The sequence below is a fragment of the Zonotrichia leucophrys genome, chromosome 2 (assembly GCF_028769735.1).
Source record: "Zonotrichia leucophrys gambelii isolate GWCS_2022_RI chromosome 2, RI_Zleu_2.0, whole genome shotgun sequence".
Taxonomy (NCBI): domain Eukaryota; kingdom Metazoa; phylum Chordata; class Aves; order Passeriformes; family Passerellidae; genus Zonotrichia; species Zonotrichia leucophrys.
This window is the reverse complement of record NC_088171.1, coordinates 153,024,685-153,051,996: the sequence shown is the minus strand read 5'-3', so window position 1 is coordinate 153,051,996 and position 27,312 is coordinate 153,024,685. Positions and strand designations below refer to the sequence as shown.

The 27,312-nt window shown below is 54.9% G+C and overlaps 1 protein-coding gene across 2 annotated transcripts; it reads left to right on the top strand.

The window, feature by feature from the left end:
- The first annotated feature begins 1,905 nt into the window (after positions 1-1,905).
- On the top strand, positions 1,906-26,575 carry PUF60 (poly(U) binding splicing factor 60). Of its 2 annotated transcripts, XM_064706839.1 has the most exons (11): positions 1,906-2,035; positions 8,684-8,779; positions 11,052-11,141; positions 12,069-12,119; positions 16,362-16,523; positions 17,574-17,666; positions 18,791-19,004; positions 19,505-19,695; positions 21,696-21,831; positions 23,050-23,288; positions 25,856-26,299. In XM_064706839.1, the coding sequence occupies exons 1-11, from the start codon at positions 2,009-2,011 to the stop codon at positions 26,153-26,155; spliced, it is 1,599 nt and encodes a 532-aa protein (XP_064562909.1). In that variant the 5' UTR covers positions 1,906-2,008; the 3' UTR covers positions 26,156-26,299. The 2 variants fall into 2 exon arrangements, with proteins under 2 accessions (XP_064562909.1, XP_064562910.1); XM_064706840.1 differs by lacking the exon at positions 12,069-12,119 and having other exon boundaries at positions 25,856-26,575.
- The last annotated feature ends 737 nt before the right edge of the window (positions 26,576-27,312 follow it).

Here is a 27,312-nt window from a genome sequence, read left to right as displayed (position 1 = left end):
AAGTTAGATAAAATAAAATAAAATGAAAGTAAATAAATAAAATAAACAATAAATAAGATTAAAAAAATACAAATAAAAAGTGAAGAATTGTGGAATTTGGGTGCCTGGCCCTCTGCCATATGGCACACCTTGCTAACAAACGATTAACCCTTAAAAGCAGGAGCCTGTTTCATATTCATAGATCTCATACATGATTCATGGCATTTTTCTGCTTAGTTTTAGCTCCCTCCTCATCTTGTAAATCAATTTCCTTGGTTCCTCAAATTCTGGGTTTCCCCAATAAGGAGGCAACAATTCTTCTCTGGGATCGTGGTGTCTGTTATTTCTATATTTCTATTTCTGTGCTGTTATTCCAATCCAGATAGAATAATGAGAATTTCTTTATTATCTTTTCCATTCCTTGGGCAAATTACAAAAAGTATCTTACATCACATAGTTTCTATTTTAATATTATGCTACAGCCAAAAACCTATATTTACCACATTACCTAAAATAGATTAATACAGCACTATTTAAAAGAGATTAATGCAGCATAACTTTCCAACACAACACAGATTGCATTCATTTCAATATTTGTGTGAAAAACGCCAATCACTTGTTTTTTAACATTTTAAAAGTTTAATAGTAATAAAGTGGTTATAAAAATAGCAATATAATTAGAGTAATAAAAATTTGGACAATTAGGATTAGGACAATACTATCTGGCTGCCATCTGGTGCGAGTGCTCTCTTTAAAAAAAGTATCTTACACAGCATAGTTTCTATTTTAACATTATGTTATAACCTAAAACTGTGTTTAACACACTACTTAAGAAAATTAACACAGCATCACTTTCTAATTGTGAAAAACACCAATCACTTGGTTTTAAAATTTAAAAAGTTTAATAGTAACAAAATGGTTATAAAAATAACTAAATTTAGGACAATATGAGACAATAAAAACAAAGAGTTACAGACAGTCCAGGTATCTCTCTCTGGGCAAAATAAGCCCGAAAAAAGACCCACGTTAACAGAGGATTAACCCTTAAAAGCAGCAGCCTTTTGCATATTCATACACCTCACACATGATGCATAAATTCCATTCAAACACAGGATTCTGTCTGGGCAGTGTCAGCTTCTTCCTCTGAGTCGTGACAGCATCTTCAGGGCTGAGCGAGGCGGGAAGAAGTGCCTTTCTTCTGATAATGGAGCAATAAATTCTCTTTCTCTGAAAGATCGAGGTGTCCTGTGGCTGCTATCTGGTGTGAGTCCTTTCTTTAAAAAATTATCTTATACAGCATAGTTTCTATTTTAACATTTTTTTATAACCTAAAACTACATTTAACACACTACTTAAGAGAACTAACACAGGATAACTTTCTAACATAAAACATACAATATTCATTTGAATATGTGCGAAAAGCCAATCATACAATACGCATTTTTTACACCTGCAATTTATAATTTATTGATCCGGTCCGCCCCCGTGACCCATCCGGCACCTCCCGGTGCCCACGGCCGGTACCGGGGGGGTTCCGCTGCTCCCTCCCTCGGCTGCGACCAAAGGCCACCCGGTGTCAGTCGGATTTAGCACGTTCCATCCCGTTTTAGCTGGGTTTACTCGGGTTTAACGCATTTTAGCACGTTTGAGCCCGTTTTATTCGGGGCCCGGCCAGCCACAGCCCTGCCCGTGGCACAGGCAGCTTTGGCCCGTCCCGAGGCACCGGGCACTGCCAGCCCAGCACCGATCCAGGAGCGCTGAGGCCGCAGCAGCCGCGCTGGAGCCCCGTTCCCCCGGGATTACACCATATTTTATTTTATTTTGTTTTGTTTGTTTTATTTTGTCTCGTCCCGTCTCCCCTCTCCGGCAGCGGCCGGGCGGCGCCATCTTGACAGCCGCTGGGGTCACATGACACCCCCCCGCGAGCTCTCGCGAGACTTCTCCTCGCGAGGGCCTCCAGAGCCGTTTCCCGCGCGCGCGCCCCGCGGAGCTCTCGCGAGACCCGCGTGCTGCAGACGGGAAGGACAAGATGGCGGCGACAACGACGGCGGCTCTGGTGAGGGGGCGGCGGGACCGGGACCGGGCCGGGTTGGGCTGAGCCGGGCTGGGCCGGGCTGGGATGAGATGAGCCGGGCCGGCTCCTCGGGGCGGGATACAGCGCGGCCGCCGGGCGGATCCGCCCGGGCCGGGCCTTCTCCGGTCCCGCGGCTATGAGGGGTCGGCGCCGCTTCCCGTCTCTTGTGGCCTCCCGTGGCGGCCTTCTCCGTGTGGAAGGTGTCGGTGTCCCCCGCGCCGTCCTGAGCTGCCGCCCCGCCGTGGGTGTCCCAGTGAGGGGAGCGGGCTCGGCCGTCCCGTGCTGGGTGCCGTGCAGGCAGGCCGCTGTTCTGGGCTGCTGCTGCCAAATGCATGGCTTTAAACTCTTCTTTGGGTTTCTACTTCCCAGTGCATCGCTTTAAACTCTTCTTTAGGGTCCCGTTCCCAAATGCATCGCTTTAAATGCTTCTTTGGGGTCCCGTTCCCAAATGCATCGCTTTAAACGCTTCTTTGGGCTCCCAAACCCATTGCTTTAAACGCTGCTCTTTGGGCTCCCGTTCCCAGATTCTCCTCTTTAAATGCTCGGTGTTGAGATAGGCTTCCCAAATCTTAAATGCTGCTTTTGGGCTCCCGTTTCCAAATTCACCTGTTTAAGCGCTCGGTGCTGGGCTGGGTTTCCCAAATCCATTGCTTTAAATGCTGCTTTTTGAGCTCCCGGTCCCAAATTCTTCTGTTTAAATGCTCCGTGTTGGCCTAGGTTTCCCAAATCCGCTTGTTTAAATGCTGCTCCTGTTCCCAAATTCGCCTGTTTAAATGCACGCTTTTGGGCTAGGTTTCCCAAATCCATTGCTTTAAACACTTATCTTTGAGCTCCCGTTCCCAAATTCACCTGTTTAAATGCTCAGTGTTGGGCTGGGTTTCCCAAATCCACTTGTTTAAATGCTGCTTTTGGGCTCTTATTCCCAAATTCACCTGTGTAAATGCTCAGTGTTGGGCTAGGTTTGCTTTCCCTAAGCCATTTATTTAAATGCCGGGTTTTGGCTCCCATTCCCAAATCCACTTTAAATGCTTCTCTTTGGGCTCCAGTTCCCAAATTCCCCTGTTTAAATGCTTGGTGTTGGGCTAGGTTTCCCAAATCCATTGCTTTAAACGCTTCTCTTTGAGCTCCTGTTCCCAAATTCACCTGTTTAAGTGCTCCATGTTGAACTAAGTTTCCCAAATCCACTTGTTTAAATGCTGGTTTTGGGCTCCCATTCCCAAATTCACCTGTTTAAGTGCTTGGTGTTGGGCTGGGTATCCCAAATCCGCCTGTTTAATGCTGCTTTTGGGCTCCGTTCCTAAATCTGCCTGGATAAAACCTGAACTCCCTGATTTTATGGGAGTCCTTTGTGAGTTCTGGGACATTTCTTGCTCTTTGCTGGGTGGCTGCAGGTGAGAGAGAGCAGGAATTTGGGGGAGGCTGTTGGTTTTTGTGAAAAACGCCAATCACTCGTTTTTAAAATTTTACCATTTTAATAGTAACAAAATGGTTATAAAAATAGTGTGGAAAACGCCAATCACTTGTTTTTAGATTTTTAAAAGATTAATAGTAATAAAATGGTTATAAAAATAGTAATATAATTAGAGTAATAAAAATTTGGACAATTGAGATTATAATTGTGTTGTAATACAAGACAATAAAAACAAAGAGCTATGCACAGTCTGGGTACCTTGGTGTGCTGTGGGACAGAGTAGGGTCAGGGGATGTGTGTGGGATTCTCAGGGAGTGCAGGATCCTGCCCCTTGGTGTGCTGGGTGGGATTCTCAGGGAATGCAGGATGGATCCTTGGTGTGCTGGGTGGGATTCTCAGGGAATGCAGGATGGCCCTTGGTGTGCTGGGTGAGATTCTCAGGGAATGCGGATGGACCTTGGTGTGCTGGGTGGGATCTCAGGGAATGCAGGATGGCCTTGGTGTGCTGGGTGGGATTTCAGGGATGCAGGATGCCCCTTGGTGTGCTGGTGGGATTCTCAGGGAATGCGGGAAAGGATCCTTGGTGTGCTGGGTGGGATTCTCAGGGATGCAGGATGCCCCTTGGTGTGCTGGGTGGGATTCTCAGGGAATGCAGGATGGATCCTTGGTGTGCTGGGTGGGATTCTCAGGGAATGCAGGATGGATCCTTGGTGTGCTGGGTGGGAATCTCAGGGAATGCAGGATGGATCCTTGGTGTGCTGGGTGGGATTCTCAGGGAATGCAGGATGGCCCTTGGTGTGCTGGGTGGGATTCTCAGGGAATGCAGGATGGATCCTTGGTGTGCTGGGTGGGATTCTCAGGGAATGCAGGATGGATCCTTGGTGTGCTGGGTGGGATTCTCAGGGAATGCAGGATGGATCCTTGGTGTGCTGGGTGGGATTCTCAGGGAATGCAGGATGGATCCTTGGTGTGCTGGGTGGGATTCTCAGGGAATGCAGGATGGCCCTTGGTGTGCTGGGTGGGATTCTCAGGGAATGCAGGATGGATCCTTGGTGTGCTGGGTGGGATTCTCAGGGAATGCAGGATGGATCCTTGGTGTGCTGGGTGGGATTCTCAGGGAATGCAGGATGGATCCTTGGTGTGCTGGGTGGGATTCTCAGGGAATGCAGGATGGCCCTTGGTGTGCTGGGTGGGATTTTCAGGGAATGCAGGATCCTGCCCCTTGGTGTGCTGGGTGGGATTCTCAGGGAATGCAGGATGGATCCTTGGTGTGCTGGGTGGGAATCTCAGGGAATGCAGGATGGCCCTTGGTGTGCTGGGTGGGAATCTCAGGGAATGCAGGATGGCCCTTGGTGTGCTGGGTGGGATTCTCAGGGAATGCAGGATGGCCCTTGGTGTGCTGGGTGGGATTCTCAGGGAATGCAGGATGGCCCTTGGTGTGCTGGGTGGGAATCTCAGGGAATGCAGGATCCTGCCCCTTGGTGTGCTGGGTGGGAATCTCAGGGAATGCAGGATGGCCCTTGGTGTGCTGGGTGGGTTTCTCAGGGAATGCAGGATCCTGCCCCTTGGTGTGCTGGGTGGGAATCTCAGGGAATGCAGGATGGCCCTTGGTGTGCTGTGGGACAGAGCAGGACTCAGGGGATGTGTGTGGGATTCTCAGGGATTCCAGGATGGCCCCTTGGTGTCAGTGCTGGCCCTGGGATCCCCTGCTGGGGCTGATCCAGCTGATTCCTTGCTGCAGGAATCCCAGCTGTCTGGGACATTGTGTGGCACCATGACAGGGCTGTGATCGTTCTCCCAGTTCAGTGCTCCCCTCATTGTCGACGGAAGGAGACCAGGACACCCAAATTGATCATACATTTTTCTCATAGGCGGAAAATAGTTTAATATTGCATCAGTACTTGATTTTATATCGGATTAAATTACTATTCATTATTGACTTGTACATACATATTCTAGGATCAAATCTCATCATCTTGTCTGCAGGAGTCCTTTGTAATTCTGACATTTTCTACTTTCATGCTAATCTTAGCACTCTAACTCATGGCATTGCTATGGCCTTTCTGACACTTTTATTCACTTTGTGGCTGACTTCCCCCTGATGTTCTCTGGCATCTTCGAATTGGCTCTCTGCCCTGGAATGCCATGTTCAGGCACTCAAGTCCTTTGGGACAGTAAAACCTCTGTGGGGGCATTTTGGAGCACTCCCTGTCCTAGCTCTGGCATGCCTGCTTTTTGATTCCTGACTCCAGCTGGTGTGGATCAGGGTGGTGCTCCCTAAGTGTGCTCTCTTGGGCTCAGTACAGCATCTAGTGCAGGTGAGGGACAGATCAGCATTCTGCTTGTTTGTGGCCAGTGGGATGGCATTTGGACTGTCCTGCTGGTGTGGACTTGCTCGGTGCTGTGAGGCTTCCACTCAGATTCCATGATTCCTTGCTCTTGCTGTTGCTTTCAGCTTGGCTGTGGCTCTGTGCACTGCAGTTTGCAGCTCCAGCCACCTCTGTTCTGTGTGCCTGTTGGTGCCCTGGTGTTGCCATCATCCCTGTGTTCCTTGTGTCCCACTCCAGCCATGGGGAACACCTGCAGCTCTGGGTGCTGTCCAGACACCTGGAGAGCAGGATTTTGTCCTGGGAGTGTTTGTTTTCTGTCTGCTCCACGTTCACAAACCTGGAGGCTGCACAAAACCAGGAGTCTCATTCTTGCTGCAAAATAGGAGTCAGAATATTGGGGATATATCCTGGAATGGCTGGGCTGGGAAGGGGAGCTGTGGCTGCCTCATCCCTGTCAGTGTCCAAGGCCAGGTTGGAGCAGCCTGGGATAGTGGAAGGGATCCCTGCCATGGCAGGGGTGGAATGGGATGAGCTTTAGAGTCCCTCCAGCCCAAACCATTCCATTATTCAGGGCAGTCCAGGAGAAGCTTTGCTTTTGGTCATGGCTCCTGCTCTGAACAGAGGTTTTCCCATGGATCTTTTTACTCAGAGCAAAGACCTTCCACAGGAACATGTCCAGGACCACAGGCTGGGGTTGTCCCCGCTGGTTTTTGCATGGTTGGTGGGAAATGTGGAGTCGAGGGAAGGAACAGCTCTGTTTTGGTGGATGGTGCCACCAGAACCCACGTGAGCACCTAAGGCAGGGCCAGGTCCTGCTGCTGGGGCTGAGCTGGGGGTGCCAGCACTGGATCGGGCTGGAATTGGGGTCCTAGCAGTGCCAGCACCGGGCTGCTGAATTGTTGGAGTCAGTCATGGTTCCAGGAGTGGGATCCATGGTCTGAGCAGTGGGATCTGTTGTAGTGTGTTGTTAAGTTTATTGTATTACTGCCCTATTTTATGTATTGTTTCCACCTGTTTAATGTAAATGGTTCTGCCCTCCCCCAGTTTAGTCCTGCCAATTATGTTGTCCCCATAGCAACTCCCGCCATTGGGGTTGTCAGTTTTTTCAGTTATATCATTTCTTCTCCCTCTCCTTCCCTTATATGTAGACTTTCTCTCCTCCCTGGGCCCAGTCAATCACCCCCCACTCCTCCCAACTCTCCAGAATCTTTTCTCTGTGGGGGTTGTGGTCGGCTGTAGTCCTGGGGCCCCTCCTTTACTTTGTATTTATTGGTTTCCCCATTATGTCAGTTATGTTAAATTCATCCCATCACCCTTCCCCATTGGTTCAGCGTAAACCCACCCCCTTTATAGTCTTGTTTCACCCTCCATTCCTCGTCACTCCCTGGATGGTGTCTTGGGTCCTTCAATAAACCTGACTTCACCCCCAGTGAGTGTCCAGCTCCTTTCCTTGTCCATCTTAGCAGCGAGAGCCTGTCCGCAGCCAGCACCGCCCAAGGCCATCCAACGCCAAGGGGTGCTGGCAGGGAATTGCAGCTGGGTGTCGGCCCCTGCCCTCAGCTAGCCGGACACTGACCCTTTGGGCCACATATGCCTCGCCGCAGGATCACCATGCAGGAGGCAGTCATGGTTCCAGCAGTGGGATCCATGGCCCCAGCAGTGGGATTGCTGTTCTATAGTCAGTCATTGTCCCAGCAGTGGGATCCATGGTCCCAGCAGTGGGATTGCTGTTCTATAGTCAGTCATGGTCCCAGCAGTGGGATCCATGGTCCCAGCAGTGGGATCGCCAAGCTGGATCCATGGCCCCAGCAGTGGGATCACTGTGCTGGAGTCAGTCATGGCCCCAGCAGTGGGATCCATGGTCCCAGCAGTGGGATCACCAAGCTGGATCCATGGCCCCAGCAGTGGGATTGCTGTTCTATAGTCAGTCATTGTCCCAGCAGAGGGATCCATGGCCCCAGCAGTGGGATTGCTGTTCTATAGTCAGTCACTGTCCCAGCAGAGGGATCCATGGCCCCAGCAGTGGGATCACCATGCTGGAGTCAGTCACGGTTCCAGCAGTGGGATCCATGGTTCCAGCAGTGGGATTGCTGTGCTGCAATCATAGTTCCAGAGAGCTAGAAAGGGACTTCAGGCAAGGGCTTGGGCTGGCAGGACAGAGGGGAATGGCTTCCCGCTGCCAGAGGTCAGGGTCACTTGGGGTATTTGGGAGAAATCTTTCCCTGTGAGAATGGTGACCCCTGGCAGTGGTTGCCAGAGAAGCTGAGGCTGCTGCATCCCTGGAAGTGTTCCAGGCCAGGTTGGACAGGGCTTGGAGCAGCCTGGGATGGTGGGAAGTGTCCCTGCCATGGCAGGCAGTGGGACTGTGTGAGCTTTAGGGTCCCTCCAAAGCATTCCATGATTCTGTGATTTGGGAACGTTTCAGAGAAGGTTTTAAACTGAGAACTTGAGAAAGCTGGGTCAGCTGGGAGGGAGAGGGGAGGAGAGCATTGATGGGGACACTAGACAGTGGGTCTGTTGAGAGGATGGAGATGGTGTGCGCAAGGACTGGGGATTATCTGATAGTCTGTTCACAGCAAACCTGGCTGGAGAACTCTGTAAGTGTCCAGCAATCGCTTGGCTTGTTGGGATGTCTCTTCCCACAGGGGATGGTGGGAATATGAACTGGTTTTCCTGACATCCAACAATCTCTTGGTTTGTACAGTTGCTGGGATGGCTCTTCCCACAGGGAATGGTGGGAATATGAACTGGTTTTCCTGGCGTACAGGTGGGTTTGGGAAGGGTTCTTAGCCAGCTCTCATGTTCTGACATGAAGCTTTGGTTTTCTGGGAGGGAAGACAGGTCACTCCTGTGAGAGCAGATTTCCCTGAGCATCTGCTGTTTCCTCAGGGCACGGAGTCCATTAAGATGGAGAACGGGCAAAGCACGGCAGCCAAGCTGGGGCTGCCCCCTCTCACCCCAGAGCAGCAGGAAGCTCTCCAGAAAGTGAGTAAAACTGGTGGGAGTTTGCTCTTTGGGGGTGGGGGTGTGCTTTAATGAGCCTCTGGCACTGGTGGCGCCAGAGGGAACTCCCCACTGGATCTGTGGGGTCGTGGCCATGCTGGAGAGTCCCACAGGCACATTTGGGGCCAGGAACTGCTTGGTTTGGTTTGGAGTTCATGGACACCTCTGGGAGCATGATGGGAATTGCTGTTGGGGTGGGTGAGAGTGGGTTTCGTTTAAAAAAGTCAGTTCAGAAAAATGGCATCCTGAGTCAGATGGAAATTCTGAGCTAGGGTGTGGGTGCCACTGAGGAGCTCCAGGAGGGCTGAAATTGGGATCAGCTGCGCCTGGCCTGTCACTGTCCACACCCAGAGTGGGACACATCCCAGAGTATCCCTGTCCAGAGTATCCCGAGGTGGCAGGTTCACAGAGCTGTGTCCCTCTGTGTCCTCGGGGTGGCAGGTTCACAGAGCTGTGTCCCCTGTCCTCGGGGTGGCAGGGTCACAGAGCTGTGTCCCCTGTCCTCGGGGTGGCAGGTTCACAGAGCTGTGTCCCTCTGTGTCCTCGGGGTGGCAGGTTCACAGAGCTGTGTCCCTCTGTGTCCTCGGGGTGGCAGGTTCACAGAGCTGTGTCCCCTGTCCTCGGGGTAGCAGGTTCACAGAGCTGTGTCCCTCTGTGTCCTCGGGGTGGCAGGGACACAGAGCTGTGTCCCCTGTCCTCAGGAGGCTCCGTAGGGCTGTGTCTGGGCTGTCCCAGCTGTCCCTCTGTGCGGGCTGGCTGCCTCCCAGCCGTGTTCCCTCTGGCTTATCTGGAGCTGACAGATCCATGCCCCCCTGTCCATTTCCAGTTCCCAAAGCACAGCCCTCAAACCCCTGGGTTAGATCCTGCTGTTCCCTGGCAGCTCCCAAGCACAGCCAGGGACACCAGGTGCCAGGGGGTGGCTGTGTGTGTGTGTCCTGGGGAGCGAGGTTTGCCTTGGCACTGAGCTCTGTGCTGGCACCCCAGCATCTCTGGCTTTGCCAGGTTTGGGGAGGACTGAGAGAAACCCCAAGGGAGCCTTGGGAGGGCAGGGGTGAGCTGGGGCATTTAGGGAGCAGATCCAGAGGTGAGCTGGGGTATTTGGGGAGCAGAGCCAGAGGTGAGCTGGGGTATTTGGGGAGCAGAGAGAAGAGCTGCTGTGTTTTGGGAGCAGAGCCAGAGGTGCGCTGGGGTGTGGCGGTATTTGAGGTTCCCCAGGACAAGGGAAGAGAATCTTGACTCCATGTTTCAGAAGGCTGATTTATTATATTGTGGTGTATATTATATTAAAAGAAAATGATATAGTAAAACTACACTAAAGAAATAGAAAGGAGACATCAGAAGCCTAGAAAGAAATGAATAATAAAATCTCATGACAGACTTGGCTAGTCTGACACAGCTGGCTGTGATTGGCCATTAGTTAAAAACAATTCACATGCTGGGTAAACAGTTCTCCAAATCACATGCCAAAGCAGCAAAACGTGGAGAAGCTGAAGCTTCCCAGCTTCTCAGGAGAAAAATCCTGGCAAAGTGATTTTTCAGAAAATATGTCAGTGACACTGGAGCATTTAGGGAGCAGAGCCAGGGAAGAGCTGGCATGTTCTGGGAGCAGATCTAGTGGAAAGCAGAGCCAGGGAAGAGCTGGCATGTTTTGGGAGCAGATCCAGGGAAGAGCTGGCATGTTTTGGGAGCAGAGCCAGAGGTGAGCAGAGCTAGGGAAGAGCCTGGTGTGTTTTGGGAGCAGATCCAGAGGTGAGCAGAGCTAGGGAAGAGCCTGGTGTGTTTTGGGAGCAGATCCAGAGGTGAGCTGGGGCACTTAGAGAGCAGAGCCAGGGAAGTGCTGGCATGTTTTGGGAGCAGATCCAGAGCAGGCCAGGCGTGCTGAGGGGGCAGAGCCCAGCGCAGGGGTGGCCATGGGGAGGAGCAGGGAGCTGGAGCCCCTTCCCTCCTGTAGCAGCTGTCTGTGCAGAGGCTCTCAGAGCAGAGGACAGGACTGGAGGAGGCCGTGCCCGCCCGGCCCTGCAGGTAAGGGGCTGTGGGGGGCTGTGGGGATGGAAAAGGGGAACGCTGAGCTCCCGGTGCATGCTGCTTCCCTGGGCTGCCCCTCACCACACCCTCTGTGTCCCAGGGCCCTGGGGAGCTGGGGGCATTGCCCTGGTGCTTAGGCATGGAGAGCAGAAGGTTCTGGGAGCTGTGCAGGCCTCCTTCCCTGCCCCGCCGTGCCGTGCTGCCCCCACAGCCCCTGTTTTCCTTGCAGGCCAAGAAGTACGCGATGGAGCAGAGCATCAAGAGCGTGCTGGTGAAACAAACCATCGCCCACCAGCAGCAGCAGCTCACCAACCTCCAGGTGAGAGCCCCCTGCGAGCCGCTCCCCGTGCCTCGTGCTCCCCCCGACACGGTGGAGTTCTCAGGGCCCTCGGAACCAGAGCACAGCCCTGAGCCTGCAGCTCCCCCAGGCACCCCGACTAACCTCACAAATTGCCCGCAGATCTCTCTTGTTCCCAGAGGAAATGGTTAAAAGTTCCTGTCCTGTTGGACGTCCCTTCTTGAGATACGAGAAGCCAAAGACTTTGCTGTGGGCTTTGCTTCTGAGCCATGTTTGAGGTGGTGAAGGGAGAAGAGAGCCTGGGAACGGTGTCCTATCACCATCTCCTCTGCCTGAGGGAGGGTCCCTGTGTCCCAGTGCTGCCCCATTTCCCTCCCCTGCACCCGGGTGCTCTCAATTCTGGAGAAGTTCTCTTGGCTGTTCCTGCTTGCACTGGAATGCCCATACCGGGAGAGCCCTTAACTGGGGTTTGACCTCCCCTCCTTCAGAGGTTTCTGGAACATTTCTCAGCGCCTTTCCTCAAAGTCAGGAAGCCCAAAACGAGGGCTTCGCCTGAGGAACCCCTGCGGATGTGCTCTCCCTGCCCGGCAGCCGAGGCCGTTTGGGGCTGTGCCTGGTTCTGAGGGTCTGCTGTAGTTGAGGGGCTCCTTTTAAATGCTGGGGGTGAACCAAGGACAGTGGTCACAGAGGTTGCTATTGCCTTGAGTCCCCCCTGGGATCCCACCCTGCTTCCCGAGGCAGCGGCAGCAGCACAAGCCCACCCTGGCCTGGTGGGACCGGGCTCAGCAGGGTCCTGGCGCCGGACGCTCCTGGGGACCAGGCAGTGAGGGCCGAGGAAGGAGAGGCCTCTCGCAGGTGCCCCTGCGCCGCCGCTCTGCTTGAGTTTGTACAAACAGCCGTAGTATGCTCAGCTCCAACAGACTGAACTCTGTCTTTACTGTCTTTCAGATGGCAGCAGTGACAATGGGCTTTGGAGATCCTCTCTCACCTTTACAATCGGTCAATAGACATATTCACTTCTTCTGGGGCACTTGTCTTAGTCAGGGCCTAGCGTGGGGACGTTCGTAGTGGTGCCAATGCTCTTGTCCGCGCCCAGCGCAGCCCTCCCACATCCCCACGTGTACTGGACACGCCCAGGAGCAGAGCGAGGTGTCACTGCCCCGAGAAGACCCCAGGCTGTGCAGTCTGCGGGGACACTGCCACTCGGGGGCACAGACAGCTTTAGATTTCCACCAGTTCTGAACACACCCGTGAAATTGTGGGAGCTGCATTTCTAGGGATGCTACAGTTCTGAGGTCCCGACCTAAAACTAACGGCCAAGGTAACTCACCAAGGGGCGACTTGTTGTGGAACGACCTCCCAGCAGCCAGAGCCGGCCGCTGCTGGGGAGGGCCGGGGTGCCGGAGGTTGGCAGAGCATGGTGCAGCCCAGGCTCAGACTCTCTTTACTGTGCACGCTCCAGACCAGGGCAGTATGGCACGTTCTGAGTGCAGCCAAAGCAGGATGGGAGGGACAGAACTGCAGGGCTGATCACAGAGCTCCTGTGAGCCTTTGTGCCCCTTCTAATCAGAGGCCACAAAGAGCTGAATGACCTGGCATGAGCCATCCCCTCCTTTTTCTGGGCAGAGTGTCCTGTGACTCCTCTGTGCACCAAAGGTTCATTTGTAAATTCATTTGCACATTTGTAAATACCTCTCTGGCTTGCTGGACTATGAGATTTGTGCCTGGTGCAAAACACAGGTGGAGGTTTGAACTCCAAGGAAAAGGGCACTGAGGTGAAATGCCCAGTCTCCCTCCCTTGGCAGTGAGTGGTGTGTCAATGGGCAGCCAGAGTGGCTGTTCTGGGGCAGGGTAAGTTTGGAGTGGAGCAGAGCAGCCTTCTTGGTGTGGATTTGGCAGAGATGGTGTCAGAGCCCTCATGCCCAGGAACTCCCCCCATCCCTGGAGCTGCTGCCTGGCAGTGGAACTGCAGCAATTTGGCCTAGATTGTTTCTGGCTCATTCTCCCAGCTGGGCACAGCTGAGTTGGTGGCACAGGAAAGTTTTAATGGCTTGTGACCCCTTTTCCTCAGCCATTCCTCCCTGGGCAGTGACAGGTGGACACAGCCCAGGAGCAGGAGCAGGTACAGTTCAGAGCAGTCAGGATATCCCATTCTTGGCAGGTGCTTCATGCCAGAGCCCACTCAGGATGCACCAAGTGCAAACAGGCCCCTGTCCAGCACTTTTCCCATTGCCAGGGTTCCCCAGTTCCTTTGTGGAGGCAGCACAGCCTGAACTGAACTCCCTGAGCTCTGGGTCTCAGGGCCTGAGTGACAGCTTCCCCTGGGCTCAGTCCTCAGTGTCACAGTGTGAGATTCCCACGTCCCTTCACCATCCCCTGTGTCATGGCTGGTACTCGTGGTGAGGGCTGTGCATCACCTGCTTTGGTTACAAGAGCACCCCAAGGTGTGGTTTTGGCCTGTCCTTGAAATAACCTCCAGTCCCTTTAGAGCAGCATTGCACAGCTGCAGGTGGGGGCTGCTGCCTGGCTGAGGCTTCAGGTGCTTTTCCATGTGACAGGAGGAGAAGGAGGCACAGGGAGCAGTGAGATCAGCCTGGGGCTGCTGAGAGCACTGAGAGGTCCAGGCAGGAGGCCCTGACACCGACCTGTGCTGAGCTCAGGGGCCCAGGGCACGTCCCCCAGCCAGATGCTCCTGTTGGTGACCCACAGTCACAGAGTCAGCACAGCCCATCTCAGCTCTGCCTTCTGCAAGCCCAAAATCCCAGGGTTATTGGGGCTGGAAACAACCTCCAAGATCATCGAGTGCAAGCTGTGCCTGATCCCCACCCTGTCACCAGCCCAGGTGTTCCCAGGACACCTCCAGGGATGGGGACTCCACACCTCCCTGGGCAGCCTCTTCCAGTGCCTGGCCACCCTTTGCAGGAGGGATTTCTGCTGTCTGAAAATCCCGAGTCCTCCTCACTCCCCCAGCTCTCCTTTAGAGTCCTGTGGCAGGGCAAGGTGGGCATTTCCTCCTGCAGAGGCTCCTTGAGAGAGGCACCTCCCTGGGACACTCAGGGTGGCTATGCTGGTGGCTCTGAGCCCCTCAGCAGATGAGCTGCACACTGAGGGGCTTTCCAAAGCTGGGAATGTGCTGGAGCACCTGGCAGAGCAGCCAGCCTCTGTGTGCTGCATGTGCACGTGCCATAGTCCTGCTGGTCACAGCCTGCAGAGTAAAGAGAGCCGTGGCCCAGCCGTGCTGGGAAATCCTTAGCCAGGCAGGGGGCAACTGGATGTCACCCCAGGAGCAGCAGCTGGGGCTGGATGTCACTTCAGGAGCAGCAATTGGGGTTTAATGTCACCTCAGGAGCAGCAATTGGGGCTGGATGTCACCTCAGGAGCCGCAGTTGGGGTTTAATGTCACCTCAGGAGCAGCAATTGGGGCTGGATGTCACCTCAGGAGCAGCAGTTGGGTTTAATGTCACCTCAGGAGCAGCAATTGGGGCTGGATGTCACCTCAGGAGCCGCAATTGGGGTTTAATGTCACCTCAGGAGCAGCAATTGGGGCTGGATGTCACTTCAGGAGCAGCAATTGGGGTTTAATGTCACCTCAGGAGCAGCAATTGGGGCTGGATGTCACCTCAGGAGCCGCAGTTGGGGTTTAATGTCACCTCAGGAGCAGCAGCTGGGGCCGGATGTCACCACAGGAGCAATATTTGAGGCTTGATGTCACCTCAGGAGCAGCAATTGGGGTTTAATGTCACCTCAGGAGCAGCACTTGGAGCTGGATGTCACCACAGGAGCAGAGTCTGGGGCTTGATGTCACCTCAGGGGCAGAGTCTGGGGCTTGATGTCACCTCAGGAGCAACAATTGGGGCTGGATGTCACCTCAGGAGCAACATTTGAGGCTTGATGTCACCTCAGGAGCAGCAGTTGGGGCTGGATGTCACCTCAGGGACAGTCTGGGTTGAGAGCTGTCCCTGTTTGCAGTGTCCTGTATGGAAGGGCAGGAGTCAAACCCTCCCAGGCTGTTTCCAGTGGCAGTCCTGGACAGGAGCAGGAGTCCCTCAGGTACAGGCTGTGTCCCTGCTGCTGTGCCTGTCACAGATGAGCTCTCCCTCCTTTTGGGCTGCAGCATCCCCAGGCACAGCTCCTGCTTGTTGGGGCACCCCACAAATCAGCCTTGAGGAGGCCCTGAGTGCTTTCCCTCTGCCCCAGGGGTCCCCAGGTGTCGCAGAGCTCCTCTGCTCCTTAGGGCACCCCAGAAGTCATCTCCTGAAGGCGCTGGGTGCAGCCCCTCTGCCCTGGGGGTGCTAGGGAGGGAAGGGGGGGCTCACAGCTCCCTCTGCGCTGCAGGGCAGGGCCAGAGGCATCACCTGCTGCTGCTGCACGTGCTCTGCACCAGCCTCTTGGTGCCCCAGGTGTGTCCCACCTGCCCCAGAGCCGTCCCCTCACCTGCAGGCAGTGACTCCTCCAGAGCCCCGAGGTGTGGCCGCATCTCTAGGGCCCCGTCCCTCAGCAGCTCTAGAGCTGCTCGGGGGGTGACAGCACGAAGGACAGACACACTGTGCTCTGCTTTTGGGATCCCTCCTGTCAGAATGGCTGGATTTGTCTGAGAGCAGGTTTCCAGGCAGACGTAGGGCACCGTAGCAGGAACCCTGCGTGCAGTGCCCGCATGGCGGGGCAGCCCCAGCACAGCCAGTGCCGCCAGGCAGGGATGAGTACTGGCACCACACGCTTCCCAGGAGTCCCGCTGGGCCACGGGAGTGCTTGGCTCTGCTGTTGAGCTGTGGCAGGGGTGGTGCCCAGTACTGGATCTCGCACTGCCGGGGGCGGGGGGAGGCTCTGGTGCCGGAGGGAGCGGGGGGAGGTTCCCAGGTTCCCAATCCAGGCCCTGTGTGCTGCCGGGGAGGGGGCGGGAGTGCGATGGATCTCTGCTGCTGGGGGGAGCGGGAGGGGTTCTCCCAGTGCCCCGAGCTGAGCCCTTGGCTGCCTGGAGGGGAAGCTGCCCTAGAGCGAAGGGATTCCCTCCTCCTGCAGGCGAGGCTGGAGGTGAGACCCGGCCGGAGGGGCCGAGCCGTGCGTGCCCCGGACTTTATCCGGGACCGAGGCGGGCGGATCCGCTCCAGCGGCCTGTGCAGCGAGCAGGGAACTCCTTCTGGTCCAGGCTGTGGCTGGCTCCGGGAGGGAAGCAGCAGGGGGAGGAGGCCCCGTGGCCGTGGCCAGCCTGGCACTGACCGGCCAGTCCTTGTCTCGCTACAGATGGCGGCCCAGAGGCAGCGCGCACTCGCCATCATGTGCCGGGTCTACGTGGGCTCCATCTACTACGAGCTGGGCGAGGACACCATCCGCCAGGCCTTCGCCCCCTTCGGGCCCATCAAGAGCATCGACATGTCCTGGGACTCCGTCACCATGAAGCACAAGGTGGGACAGGGTTAGGGTTCCCTGCCTGCAGCAAGGGGTGGAACCAGAGGAGATTTAGGGTCCTGTCCCAGCCAAGCCCTTGTGGGATTGCCTGGGTCTGGCAAAGAGGAGGTGAACTGTCCTGGGAAGGGGTGGAATTCCTTGGGGGCACCAAGAGCTGGTGATGCTGATGCCCCATGATGAGGTGTTTTGTGGTCTTCTGCAAGGACATTTCTTTCAGCCATGTGTCCTAAACACAAAATAAGCAGCTTTGCAGAATTTTGGAAGGAATTCTTCCCTGTGAGGGTGGGCAGGCCCTGGCACAGGTTGCCCAGAGAAGCTGTGGCTGCCCCATTCCTGGAAGTGTCCAAAGTCAGGCTGGATGGGGTTTGGAGTAACCTGGTCTAGTGGAAGATGTGGAACTGCATGGGCTCTCAGGTCCCTACAACACCTTTCCATGATTCCCAGCCCTGAAGGAACATCCTCCTCTCTTGAAGGCTTTCCAGATGCAGCCAGGAGAGGAAAGGGCCTCTATCCCTGTGAAGAACAGGCTCCTTTTAGCACTGGGGGTGAATGTTTGCAGCTCCCTGATCTGCTTAGGGCAGGATTGTGGTGGGAGCTGGGGATGTGTGGGATGAAGTGCATGGAGTCAGAATCGTTGAGGTTGGAAAAGAGCTCCCAGAGCACTGAGTGCCACACTCAGTCATTCCTTGGACATCTCCAGGGATGGGGACTCCACACCTCCTTGGACAGCCCCTTCCAATGCTTGACCACCCTTCCAGTGAAGAAATTCCTCCTGCTGTCCAGCCTGAAGCTCTGGAAGTGCTGACAAGGCAGCAGCCCTTAGTTAGGTGGGGTTTTGCTGCAGAGCCTCAGAGTCTGAGAGGCTCCAGAGTCAGATGTCCTTGGGGGAACCTCTGCAGGCATCTTCTGCCACATTAAAATGCTTTTCTAAGGGATCTCCTTGGGCCACGAGCAGGAATCAGTGAGGTGGGAATCAATCCCACCTGTAGGTCCATGGGCAAGCTTGGCACAGCTGGAGTGACTGACAGGTGTCTCCTCCCATCCCAGGGCTTTGCCTTTGTGGAATACGAGGTTCCTGAGGCTGCCCAGCTGGCCCTGGAGCAGATGAACTCTGTCATGCTGGGGGGAAGGAACATCAAGGTGAGTAACACTCTTGCTCTGCAAATTCCTGCTGCCCTTTTCCTGGAAATGCTCCCCACAGCCCTGTGGTGGGGGAAGGAACCTAAAGACTGTTCCCTGATGGACCTTGATGTCCAACATGGGGCACACGGTGGCTCTGGGTCCCTTCTCCTGGGGAGAAACCTGCAAGTCCCACCTGAGACTGGCCCCAGGGACTGCACTCAGGTTTTCCCACCCACACATGGAATTCTTTTGAAGACAAAGCAAAGGGGATTCTTTATATCTTTCATGGTGTCTCTGACACGCCCTGAGTGTGTGCAGAGTGCCATGGCCCAGGGGGTTTAGGAGAGAGGGAGGGATGCTGTGGTTTGCTTGCAGAATGCTGCTCAGTCCCTGGAAGTTTGTGTTTGGCAGGTCAGGGAAGGTAAATGGGTACAGGGAGGAGGAGCAGAGCCCAGGACCCCGTCAGTGCAGGCTGTTCTGGGCCTGTTCCCTCTGAGCTGTGCTGTGCTTTGCACAGGCAGGCAGGGACCAGGTGCTCCTTGGGCTGTCCGTACCAAACCACAGGATAATGGAGCTGTTCTGGGCCTGTTCCCTCTGAGCTGTGCTGTGCTTTGCACAGGCAGGGGCTAAATGCTGCCCTGCTCCATGGGCTGTCCGTACCACAGAATATGGAGCTGTTCTGACTGTTCCCTTGAGCTGGTGTCTTACAGCAGGCAAGCTGCCCTGCTCCATGGCTGTCGTACCACAGATAATGGAGTGTTCTGGTAAATCTCGCCATCGAGCAGTCTGTCACCCAGCCCAGAGCACTGAGTGCCACATCCAGCCATTCCTTTGATGTCTCCTGGAATGGGGACTCCAGCACCTCCTGGGCAGCCCCTTCCAATGTCTGAATGCCTTTCCTTGAGGAGATTCCTCCTGATGTCCATCCTGAGCCTCCCCTGGCCCAGCCTGAGGTTGTTTCCCCTTGTCCTGTCCCTGTTCCCTGGAGCACAGCCTGACCCCCCCTGGCTGTCCCCTCCTGTCAGGAGCTGTGCAGAACCACAAGGGCCCCCTGAGCCTCCTTTCCTCCAGGCTGAGCCCCTGCCCAGCTCCCTCAGGTGCTCCAGGCCCTTCCCAGCTCCATTGCCACCCTGTCCCTGCAGGTGGGGAGGCCCAGCAACATCGGGCAGGCTCAGCCCATCATTGACCAGCTGGCAGAGGAGGCCCGAGCCTTCAACCGCATCTACGTGGCCTCGGTGCACCAGGACCTGTCCGATGATGACATCAAGAGCGTGTTCGAGGCCTTTGGCAAGATCAAATCCTGCACCCTGGCCAGGGACCCCACCACAGGGAAGCACAAAGGCTACGGCTTCATTGGTACAGCTGGGTGCACCTGGGGAGGGGGTGTCCTCTGTTCCTGGGCTGGGGCAGGGCAGGGGGTGTCCTCTGGCCTGCTCTCGGGGCTGGGATTTTCCTTAGGGGATGGGAATAAATTTGGAGCAGGTCAGGGCTGGATTTAGAAATGTAATTTATGGTGGCTGTGAGGGGGTGAGGCCCTGGCACAGGGTGCCCAGAGCAGCTGTGGCTGCCCCAGCCCTGGCAGTGCCCAAGGCCAGGTTGAACAGGCTTGGAGCAGCCTTGGGACAGTGGAAGGTGTCTATGGCAGGGAGTGGGGCTGGAAGATGTTTGAGGTCCCTTCCCACCCAGACCATTCCATAATTCCATAACTGAACAGGCTTGGAGCAGCCTGACAGTGGAAGGTGTCTATGGCAGGGAGTGGGGCTGGAAGATGTTTGAGGTCCCTTCCCACCCAGACCATTCCATAATTCCATGACTGAACAAGGGAAGGCTCACTAGTGAATGATCTCCTCCTGCAGAGTATGAGAAGGCCCAGTCCTCCCAGGATGCCGTGTCCTCCATGAACCTGTTTGACCTCGGGGGTCAGTACCTGCGCGTGGGCAAGGCTGTGACACCCCCAATGCCACTGCTGACCCCTGCCACACCTGGGGGGCTGCCCCCTGCAGCTGCTGTCGCTGCTGCCGCTGCCACCGCCAAGATCACAGCACAGGTGAGACACGGGCTGGGACAGGGGATGGACAGGTGAGAGACACCGGGTGGAACAGGGGAGGGATAGGTGAGACACAGGGATGGAACAGGGACAGCACAGAGCACTGCACAGGGTGTCCAGAGAGGCTGCCCCAACTCTGGAAGTGTTCCAGGCCAGGTTGGGCAGAGCTTGGAGCAGCCTGGGACAGTGAAAGGTGTCCCTGCTCGTGACAGGTGTGTGACTGGATGAGCTTTAAGGTCCCTTCCAGCACAAGCCATTCCAGGGTGCCATGATTGCAGATCATACTCTGTCTCAGGATTTCACACATGGAGGCTTGTCCCTGGCAGTGGGCAATCTGAGACACCAGATTGTGGAATCATCTGGCACAGCTGATGAGACCTTCATTCCAAGAACTGGTGGGGAAGGGTGGAGGGAATTCCTAGTCTGGAAACCAAGCCAGCAGTGAGGGAAAAATGTTTGCAGGAGAGGCTGAAAGAAAGCAGGAGAGGACATGAAGGGATGAGGACTGGGGGCAGGAGCAGCACTCTGGCTGTAGGTCACACCTGTAGCAGGGTGGAACAGGCCTGGGATGGCTTTAAGCTGCTAAAAACAGGGAAAGGCAGAGATGGAGTGGGTTGGATATTGGTACAGAGCTTGAGTTCTCTGATTTTGTTTTCCTGAAGTACCAGGAGCTCCTGGGTGGGACAGATTCCCAAGGCTGTGCCCCCCTCCCAGCCTTGGGCAGCAGGATCCCCCCATGGCACTGCAGCCCATGGAGCAGGACAATTCCAGCACTGTTTGTGTTGTGGGGTTTGCTTGGGCAGGAATTGCTGGGCAGAGCAGCCCCTGGTGGTGCTGCAGCGTGGCTGAGGCTCCAAAAGGCTTTTTGGGAATGTTTCCCTGAAGGGGAAGGTGGAGGCAGGAGTGGGAGGAGCTGCTCCTCATGTGGAACTCACAGGTCCCAGGAGAGATTCCAGAGGGCTGGATAGCCCTGCAGTCAGGGCAGGGAGGAAGCTGAGACATGGCTGGAATTACCTGGATCAGAATCACTTGGGAAGGGAGAATGAACTCTGCTTAATGATGGGGATGTGGTACAGACACATGTAAATCCTGCTGTTCTGTCGGGAAACTGCAGGATCTGTTCCTGCCAGGAGAGTGGCACTAGAGAGAGAGGAGCAGGGGTCACCCCTGTCTGCCTGAGGGCGGAAAAGTCAGACTTGCAGGGAAGTGAAGGAACCAGAAGTATTGGGAGAAGTTTTTTAGCCATTTCCAGTGGAGCCAGAAATTCCAGTGGGTTTGTTCCAGCACTTTCCCATTCTCCTTCAACAGGAGCTTCATCTCCAGTGGAAATAGGAGTGGCCTTGTGGGCACTGGGGGCAGAGCCCTGATGGGATGGGTTGGATCCCAGGGCTTGGGCATTTATGTAGGGGAGAGTTGGGATATCACAGCAGTCACAGATCCACTGACATCTGGGATGGAAGGACAAAACCTTGGGATCTTCTGCTCTGCCACACCAGGGATTACAGGAACCCCGAGAACACAAGGGAGAGGAGGATATGAGCAATTAAACCAGGACTGCAGTGGCCTGGAAAGCAACAACAGCCAAAAACATGGGGATCCTGGAGTGTGCTTTAGGGACATTATTTCAGTACTTCCATGGAAGTGCTTGTTGTTCTGCTGGATGTTCCTCCTGGATGCTGTTGGAGTGCTGGGTGTCTGGAGTCAGGGTGTTCCTTGGGATTGGGGTTCCAGGAGGAGGTTTTTCTCCCAGGGTTTCATTCAGAGTTTCTGTGTCCCTGCTGGCCTGGGTGACACCTCTGCCTTCCCTCACAGCCCTGGGAGCTCCTGGTAATGGAGTGTTGGAATTTCCAGGTGCAGGGAGCTGAGCCTGGCTGGCTGCTCTGTTCCTGGGGATGGAGTGTTGGGAATGTCCTGAGTGCAGGGAGCTGAGCCTGGCTGGCTGCTCTGCAGGGACAGTCCCTGGGGCAGGGCTAACCCCAGGTTTTCCCTGTGTCCCACAGGAAGCCGTGGCAGGAGCTGCAGTGCTGGGCACGTTGGCCACCCCGGGGCTCGTGTCCCCTGCCCTGACCCTGGCCCAGCCCCTGGGGGCCCTGCCCCAGGCTGTGATGGCTGCACAGGCCCCTGGTGTCATCACAGGTGGGTCCCCTCCTCCTGGTATGTGTGTTCCCTGTCTGCTGGCACCTGTGTGTGTCCCCTTCTGTCACCTGTGTCTGTCCCTTCTTCCTGGCACCTGTGTGTGTCCCTTCTTCCTGGCCCCGCTGTCCCCTTCCTCCTGGCACCCCCGTCCCCTGTCTGCAGGCACTTCTGTGCATCCCCTTCTGTCACCTGTGTCTGTCCCTTCCACCTGGTACCTGTGTCCCCTGTCTGCTATCACCTGTGTGTGTCCCCTTCTGTCACCCGTGTCTGTCCCTTCTTCCTGGCACCTGTGTGTGTCCCTTCTTCCAGGCCCCTGTGTCCCCTTCCTCCTGGCATTTGTGTGTCATCTTCTATCTGTCATGTGCATGTGCTCTTGTCACCTTTGTGCTTCTCCTCCTGTCACCTGTACATGTCTATCCCCTCCTCCTGCCACGTGTGTGCTGTGCCTCCTGTCACCTCTGTGTGCCCCTCCTCCTGTCACCCTTGTGTGCCGTGCCTCTTGTCAGCTCTGTGTGTCCCTTCCTCCTGTCACCCGTGTGTGCTCTCCCCCTGTCCCCTGTGTCCCTTTTCCACACATGTCACTCTGTGCCACACGTGAAGCTGGACTCCTGCTCCTGGCCCTGCCTGGGCTGGAGCTGGGAAGTTTTATGGATTCATTTTGTGTCCAATAGATGGGACAGGCCATGGTTCCCAGCAGGAACACCTGGCATGGGGGGAAAAGCTGGGAAATTGGCACTGGGTGTCACTGACCATTGTCCAGGTGTCACTGAGCGTGGCCTGGGTGTCACTGAACATTTTCTGGGTGTCACTGACCATCGCCCAGGTGTCACTGACCACTGCCCAGCTGTCACTGTCCAGCTGTCACTGACCATCGCCCAGGTGTCACTGACCACTGCCCAGCTGTCACTGACCACTGCCCAAGTGTAACTGACCGCTGCCCAGCTGTCACTGTCCAGCTGTCACTGACCACTGCTCAGATGTCACTGACCACTGCTCAGCTGTCCCTGACCACTGCTCAGCTGTCACTGACCATGGCCCAGCTGTCACTGACCGCTGCCCAGCTGTCACTGTCCAGCTGTCACTGACCACTGCCCAGATGTCACTGACCATCACCCAGCTGTCACTGACCACTGCCCAAGTGTAACTGACCGCTGCCCAAGTGTCACTGACCGCTGCCCAGCTGTCACTGACCACCCTCCTGTCCCCGTGCTCTCCCAGGTGTGACCCCTGCCCGGCCGCCCATCCCGGTGACCATCCCGCAGGTGGGCGTTGTGAACCCCATCCTGGCCAGCCCCCCAGCGCTGGGGCTGGTGGAGGTGAAGAAGGAGAATAAGGAGGAGGAGGAGGTGTTCCAGGAGTCGGAGCGGCCGGAGATGCTGAGCGAGCAGGAGCACATGAGCATCTCAGGCAGCAGCGCCCGCCACATGGTCATGCAGAAGCTGCTGCGCAAGCAGGAGGTGAGTGTGCCAGGGGACAGCTGCCAGCTGGGTGCCAGGCTGGGCTCTGCAGGGCCGGGGGCTCGGGGGCACCCAGAGCACCTCTGAGGGGCACCCACAGCACCTCTGAGCTCAGCAATAGCAGTTCAGGGCACCCACAGCACCTCTGGGCTCTCCCACAGCACCTCTGGGCTCAGGGGCATGAGACAGTGTTCACAGAGGTCCCAGGATGAGGGAAGAGATGAGGATCTGACTTCATGTTTCAGAAGGCTTGATTTATTATTTTATGATATCTATTACATTAAAACTATACTAAAAGAATAGAAGAAAGGAGTTCACCAGAAGGCCAGCTAAGAATAGAAAAGAAAGAATGATAACAAAGGTTTGTGGCTCGGACAGAGATTCCGATCCAGCTGACTGTGATTGGCCATTAATTAGAAACAACTACGTGAGACCAATCACAGATGCACCTGTTGCATTCCACAGCAGCAGAAAATCACTGTTTACGTTTTGTTCCTGAGGCCTCCAGCTTCTCAGGAGGAGAAATCCTAAAGAAAGGATTTTTCATAAAAGATGTCTGTGACAGGGGCACCCACAGCACCTCTGAGGGACACGACAGGGCTGTGAGGAGCAGCCATAGGAAATGTGGAGCCTGGAATGGGATGGGGCAGAGCCTGGAATGCCCCAGGGGTGCCAGGGCCCGGTGCACAGAGCAGCCTGCCCAGAGAGGGGATGGAATTTCTGTCCTTGAAGGTGCCCAGAGGCCACCTGGACGTGGCCCTGGAGCTCAGGCCAGGTGATCTGAGAGCCCGAGGGGCTCAGTCATGGAAGGGCTGGGTGCAGGTGTGTCACCCACCTGTGTGTCCTGTTGGGAGCACCCAGAGCACCTGGGAAAGCCTTTACTGGGAGGGCAGGAAAGGAACACAAAGAGAATTGTGACAGAACTGGGGAACTGTTGAGGAAAAGCCAAAAATACCTGTGTGGTGTTTTCAGGGTCCCTGTCGAAGGCGAGGAAAATGGTGAATCTGACTACGTGTTCTTAGAAGGCTAATTTATTGTTTTATGATATTATATTATTAAAGAAGACTAAACTAAACTATACTAAAGAATACAGAAAGGATACAGACAGAAAACTGGAGAGACAATTATGAAATCTCGTGACTCCCCAGAGTCCTGACACAGTTTGCCCATGATTGGTCATTAAGTAAAAACAATTCACATGAAACCACTGGAGCAATCACCTACCACATTCCAAAGCAGCAAAACACAGGAGAAGCAAATCAGATAAATTATTGTTTACATTTTTTTGTGAGGCTTTTCAGCTTCCCAGGAGAGAAATCCTGGCGAAGGGATTTTTCCAGCAAATGTGACAGTGCCATACCTGGATGGCAGCAGCACAGGGAAGATGGGAGTGGTGCCCAAGGCTCGTTGTGCTTCCAGGGTGTGTCCCAGGAAATGGCACACAGCATTCCCAGCCAGGGAGTTCTGATCCAGGGGCCAGCACCACACAGGCCTGGAAACTTGTTGCCACATTTCTCTTCACAGAGAAAAGCAAGGCACAGTTGTTCCCAAGAATATTTCCGTTTCACATTCTCTGAACATCAGAGAAAGGAAAAACAATTCTTATCATTTGCTGTGCCAAAGTGGAATGCAATATGGAGATTGCTTACCCAGAGTGATGGTGTTTCGTTTCCTTGGTCTGTCAGGGCCAGGTGTGTGTGTGTGTGTGTGTGTTTGTGTGTGTCAGGACAGTCACGAGAGAGAGTCAGGACATAAGTGCAGAGAGAGCAGTTGTGTGCAGAGTGAGTGCTTGGCAGATTCATTTTAGGTGTAATGTAACATAGTATAATAAAGTAATTAATAATTATTAAAGTAATTATTAATAATTTTATTATTTTAATTATTTAAAATTAAACATTGAGTAAAATTCATTAAAAATTGAAAGTATTTTTATTAATTTTAATTATTAGCGCAATTAATTATTATTAAAGTAATTAGCCTTCTAATAAGATGAAGTCCTCCTCATCATTCCTCCTTTGTCGGGTTGCCAGGCAGCAGTAGAAGCTCAGTGATTATCCCTGAGAGCCTGAGCCTGCAGCCCATGGACGGTGCCTGTGTGGTGCTGGTGTTCACAGGAGTCCCAGGATGAGGGAAGAGATGAGACTGTTGACTCGATGTTTCAGAAGGCTGATTTATTATTTTATTAGATATATTGTATTAAAACTATACTAAAAGAATAGAAAAAAGGATTTCATCAGAAGGCTGGAAAGGAAGAGGAAAGGAATGATAATAAAATCTTGTGACTGACCAGAGAGTCTGAGACACCTGGACTGTGATTGGTCATTAATGAAAAACAACCACATGAGACCAATCACACATGCACCTGTTGCATGCCACAGCAGCAGATAATTCTTGTTTACATTTCATTTCTGAGGCCTCTCAGCTTCTCAGGAGAAAAAATCCTAGCAGAAGGATTTTACATAAAATATCATGGCAGCAGTGCCTGCAGTGGGTTTGGGGTTTGGGTGCTGGGCTGTGCCCCGTGTGTGTCTCCAGCCTTCATCCCCTCCTCTCCTCCCTCCCTGCAGTCCACGGTGATGGTGCTGCGGAACATGGTGGATCCCAAGGACATCGACGACGACCTGGAGGGAGAGGTGACGGAGGAGTGCGGCAAGTTCGGGGCTGTCAACAGGGTCATCATCTACCAGGAGAAGCAGGGCGAGGAGGAGGACGCTGAGATCATCGTCAAGATCTTTGTGGAGTTCTCCATGGCCTCAGAGACTCACAAGGCCATCCAGGCGCTCAATGGGCGCTGGTTCGCGGGCAGGAAGGTGGTGGCCGAGGTCTACGACCAGGAGAGGTTCGACAACAGCGACCTCTCGGCATGAACTGCGCCCCGGGGCTGGGGCTGGGCCTGGAGATGGGCCTGGACCTGATCCTGGGGCTGGGGATGGGCCTGGGCCTGGGATTTGGATTGGGCCTGGATCTGATCCTGGGGCTGGGCCTGGACCTGATCCTGGGCCTGGATCTGACCCTGGGGCTGGGATGGGCCTGAGCCTGGGGATGGGCCTGGGCCTGGGCCTGGATCTGATCTGGAGCTGGGACTGGGCCTGAGCCTGCATCTGAACCTTGGCCTGGGGCTGGGCCTGACTCTGATCCTGGGGATGGGCCTAGACCTGATCCTGGGCCTGGGCTGGGATTGGGCCTGGATCTGATCTTGGACCCTGGGGATGGTCCTGGGGCTAGGGATGGGCCCAACTCTGATCCCGGATCCTTGATCCAGGAAATGGGCCCTACTCTGATCCTGGGCTAGGGATGGGCCCAACTCTGATCCCGGATCCTTGATCCAGGAAATGGGCCTACTTGATCCTGGGGCTAGGGATGGGCCCAACTCTGATCCCGGATCCTTGATCCAGGAAATGGGCCCTACTCTGATCCTAGGGCAGGGTTGGGCTTGGATCTGGGGATGGGCCCAGCTCTGATCCCAGGGCTTGGCTGGGCTTGTCTCCTGGGAATTGGTTTATCTGTGATCCCAGAGCCTGGTTGAGCTCAGATCCAGGGAAATGGTCCAGCTCTCATCCCAGGGCTTGGCCAGGCTCTGATCCAGGGAATCAGCCCAGCTCTGTCCAAGGAATTGGCCAAGCTCAGATCCAGGGAATTGGCCCAGCTCTGATCCCAGGGCTTGGCCAAGCTCTGCTCTGGGGCTGGCCCTGCCCCCTCTGCCTCCCGGGGTTTTTGTAGCCGTGTGTAAAGAACATTCCAGGACATTCCAGGGCGGGCACGGGGATCTGTTGTCTGGGGAGTTGAGATAAAAACACAGAGAAAGCCGGTGTCACTTGTGTGTGTGTGTGACAGGCCTGGCACCACCTCGGCCCGGGCTGGCACGGGGCTGGCGCTGCACTGATACAGGGCTGGCACTGCACTGGCACGTCCTCGGCCTAGGCTGGCACAGGGCTGGCCCCTCCTCGGCCCAGTTTGGCACCTCCTCGGCCCAGGCTGGCACCCTGGGGAGCAGGGCTGGCCCCAGGAGGTGCTGTGGGTGCCC

Excerpts from the sequence above, each read along its gene's own strand:
- PUF60 (XM_064706839.1), top strand. The coding sequence starts at position 2,009 with ATGGCGGCGACAACGACGGCGGCTCTG. Across the intron at positions 16,524-17,573 it reads CCGTCACCATGAAGCACAAG|GGCTTTGCCTTTGTGGAATA; the intron begins GTGGGACAGGGT and ends CTCCCATCCCAG. Across the intron at positions 19,005-19,504 it reads CAAAGGCTACGGCTTCATTG|AGTATGAGAAGGCCCAGTCC; the intron begins GTACAGCTGGGT and ends CTCCTCCTGCAG.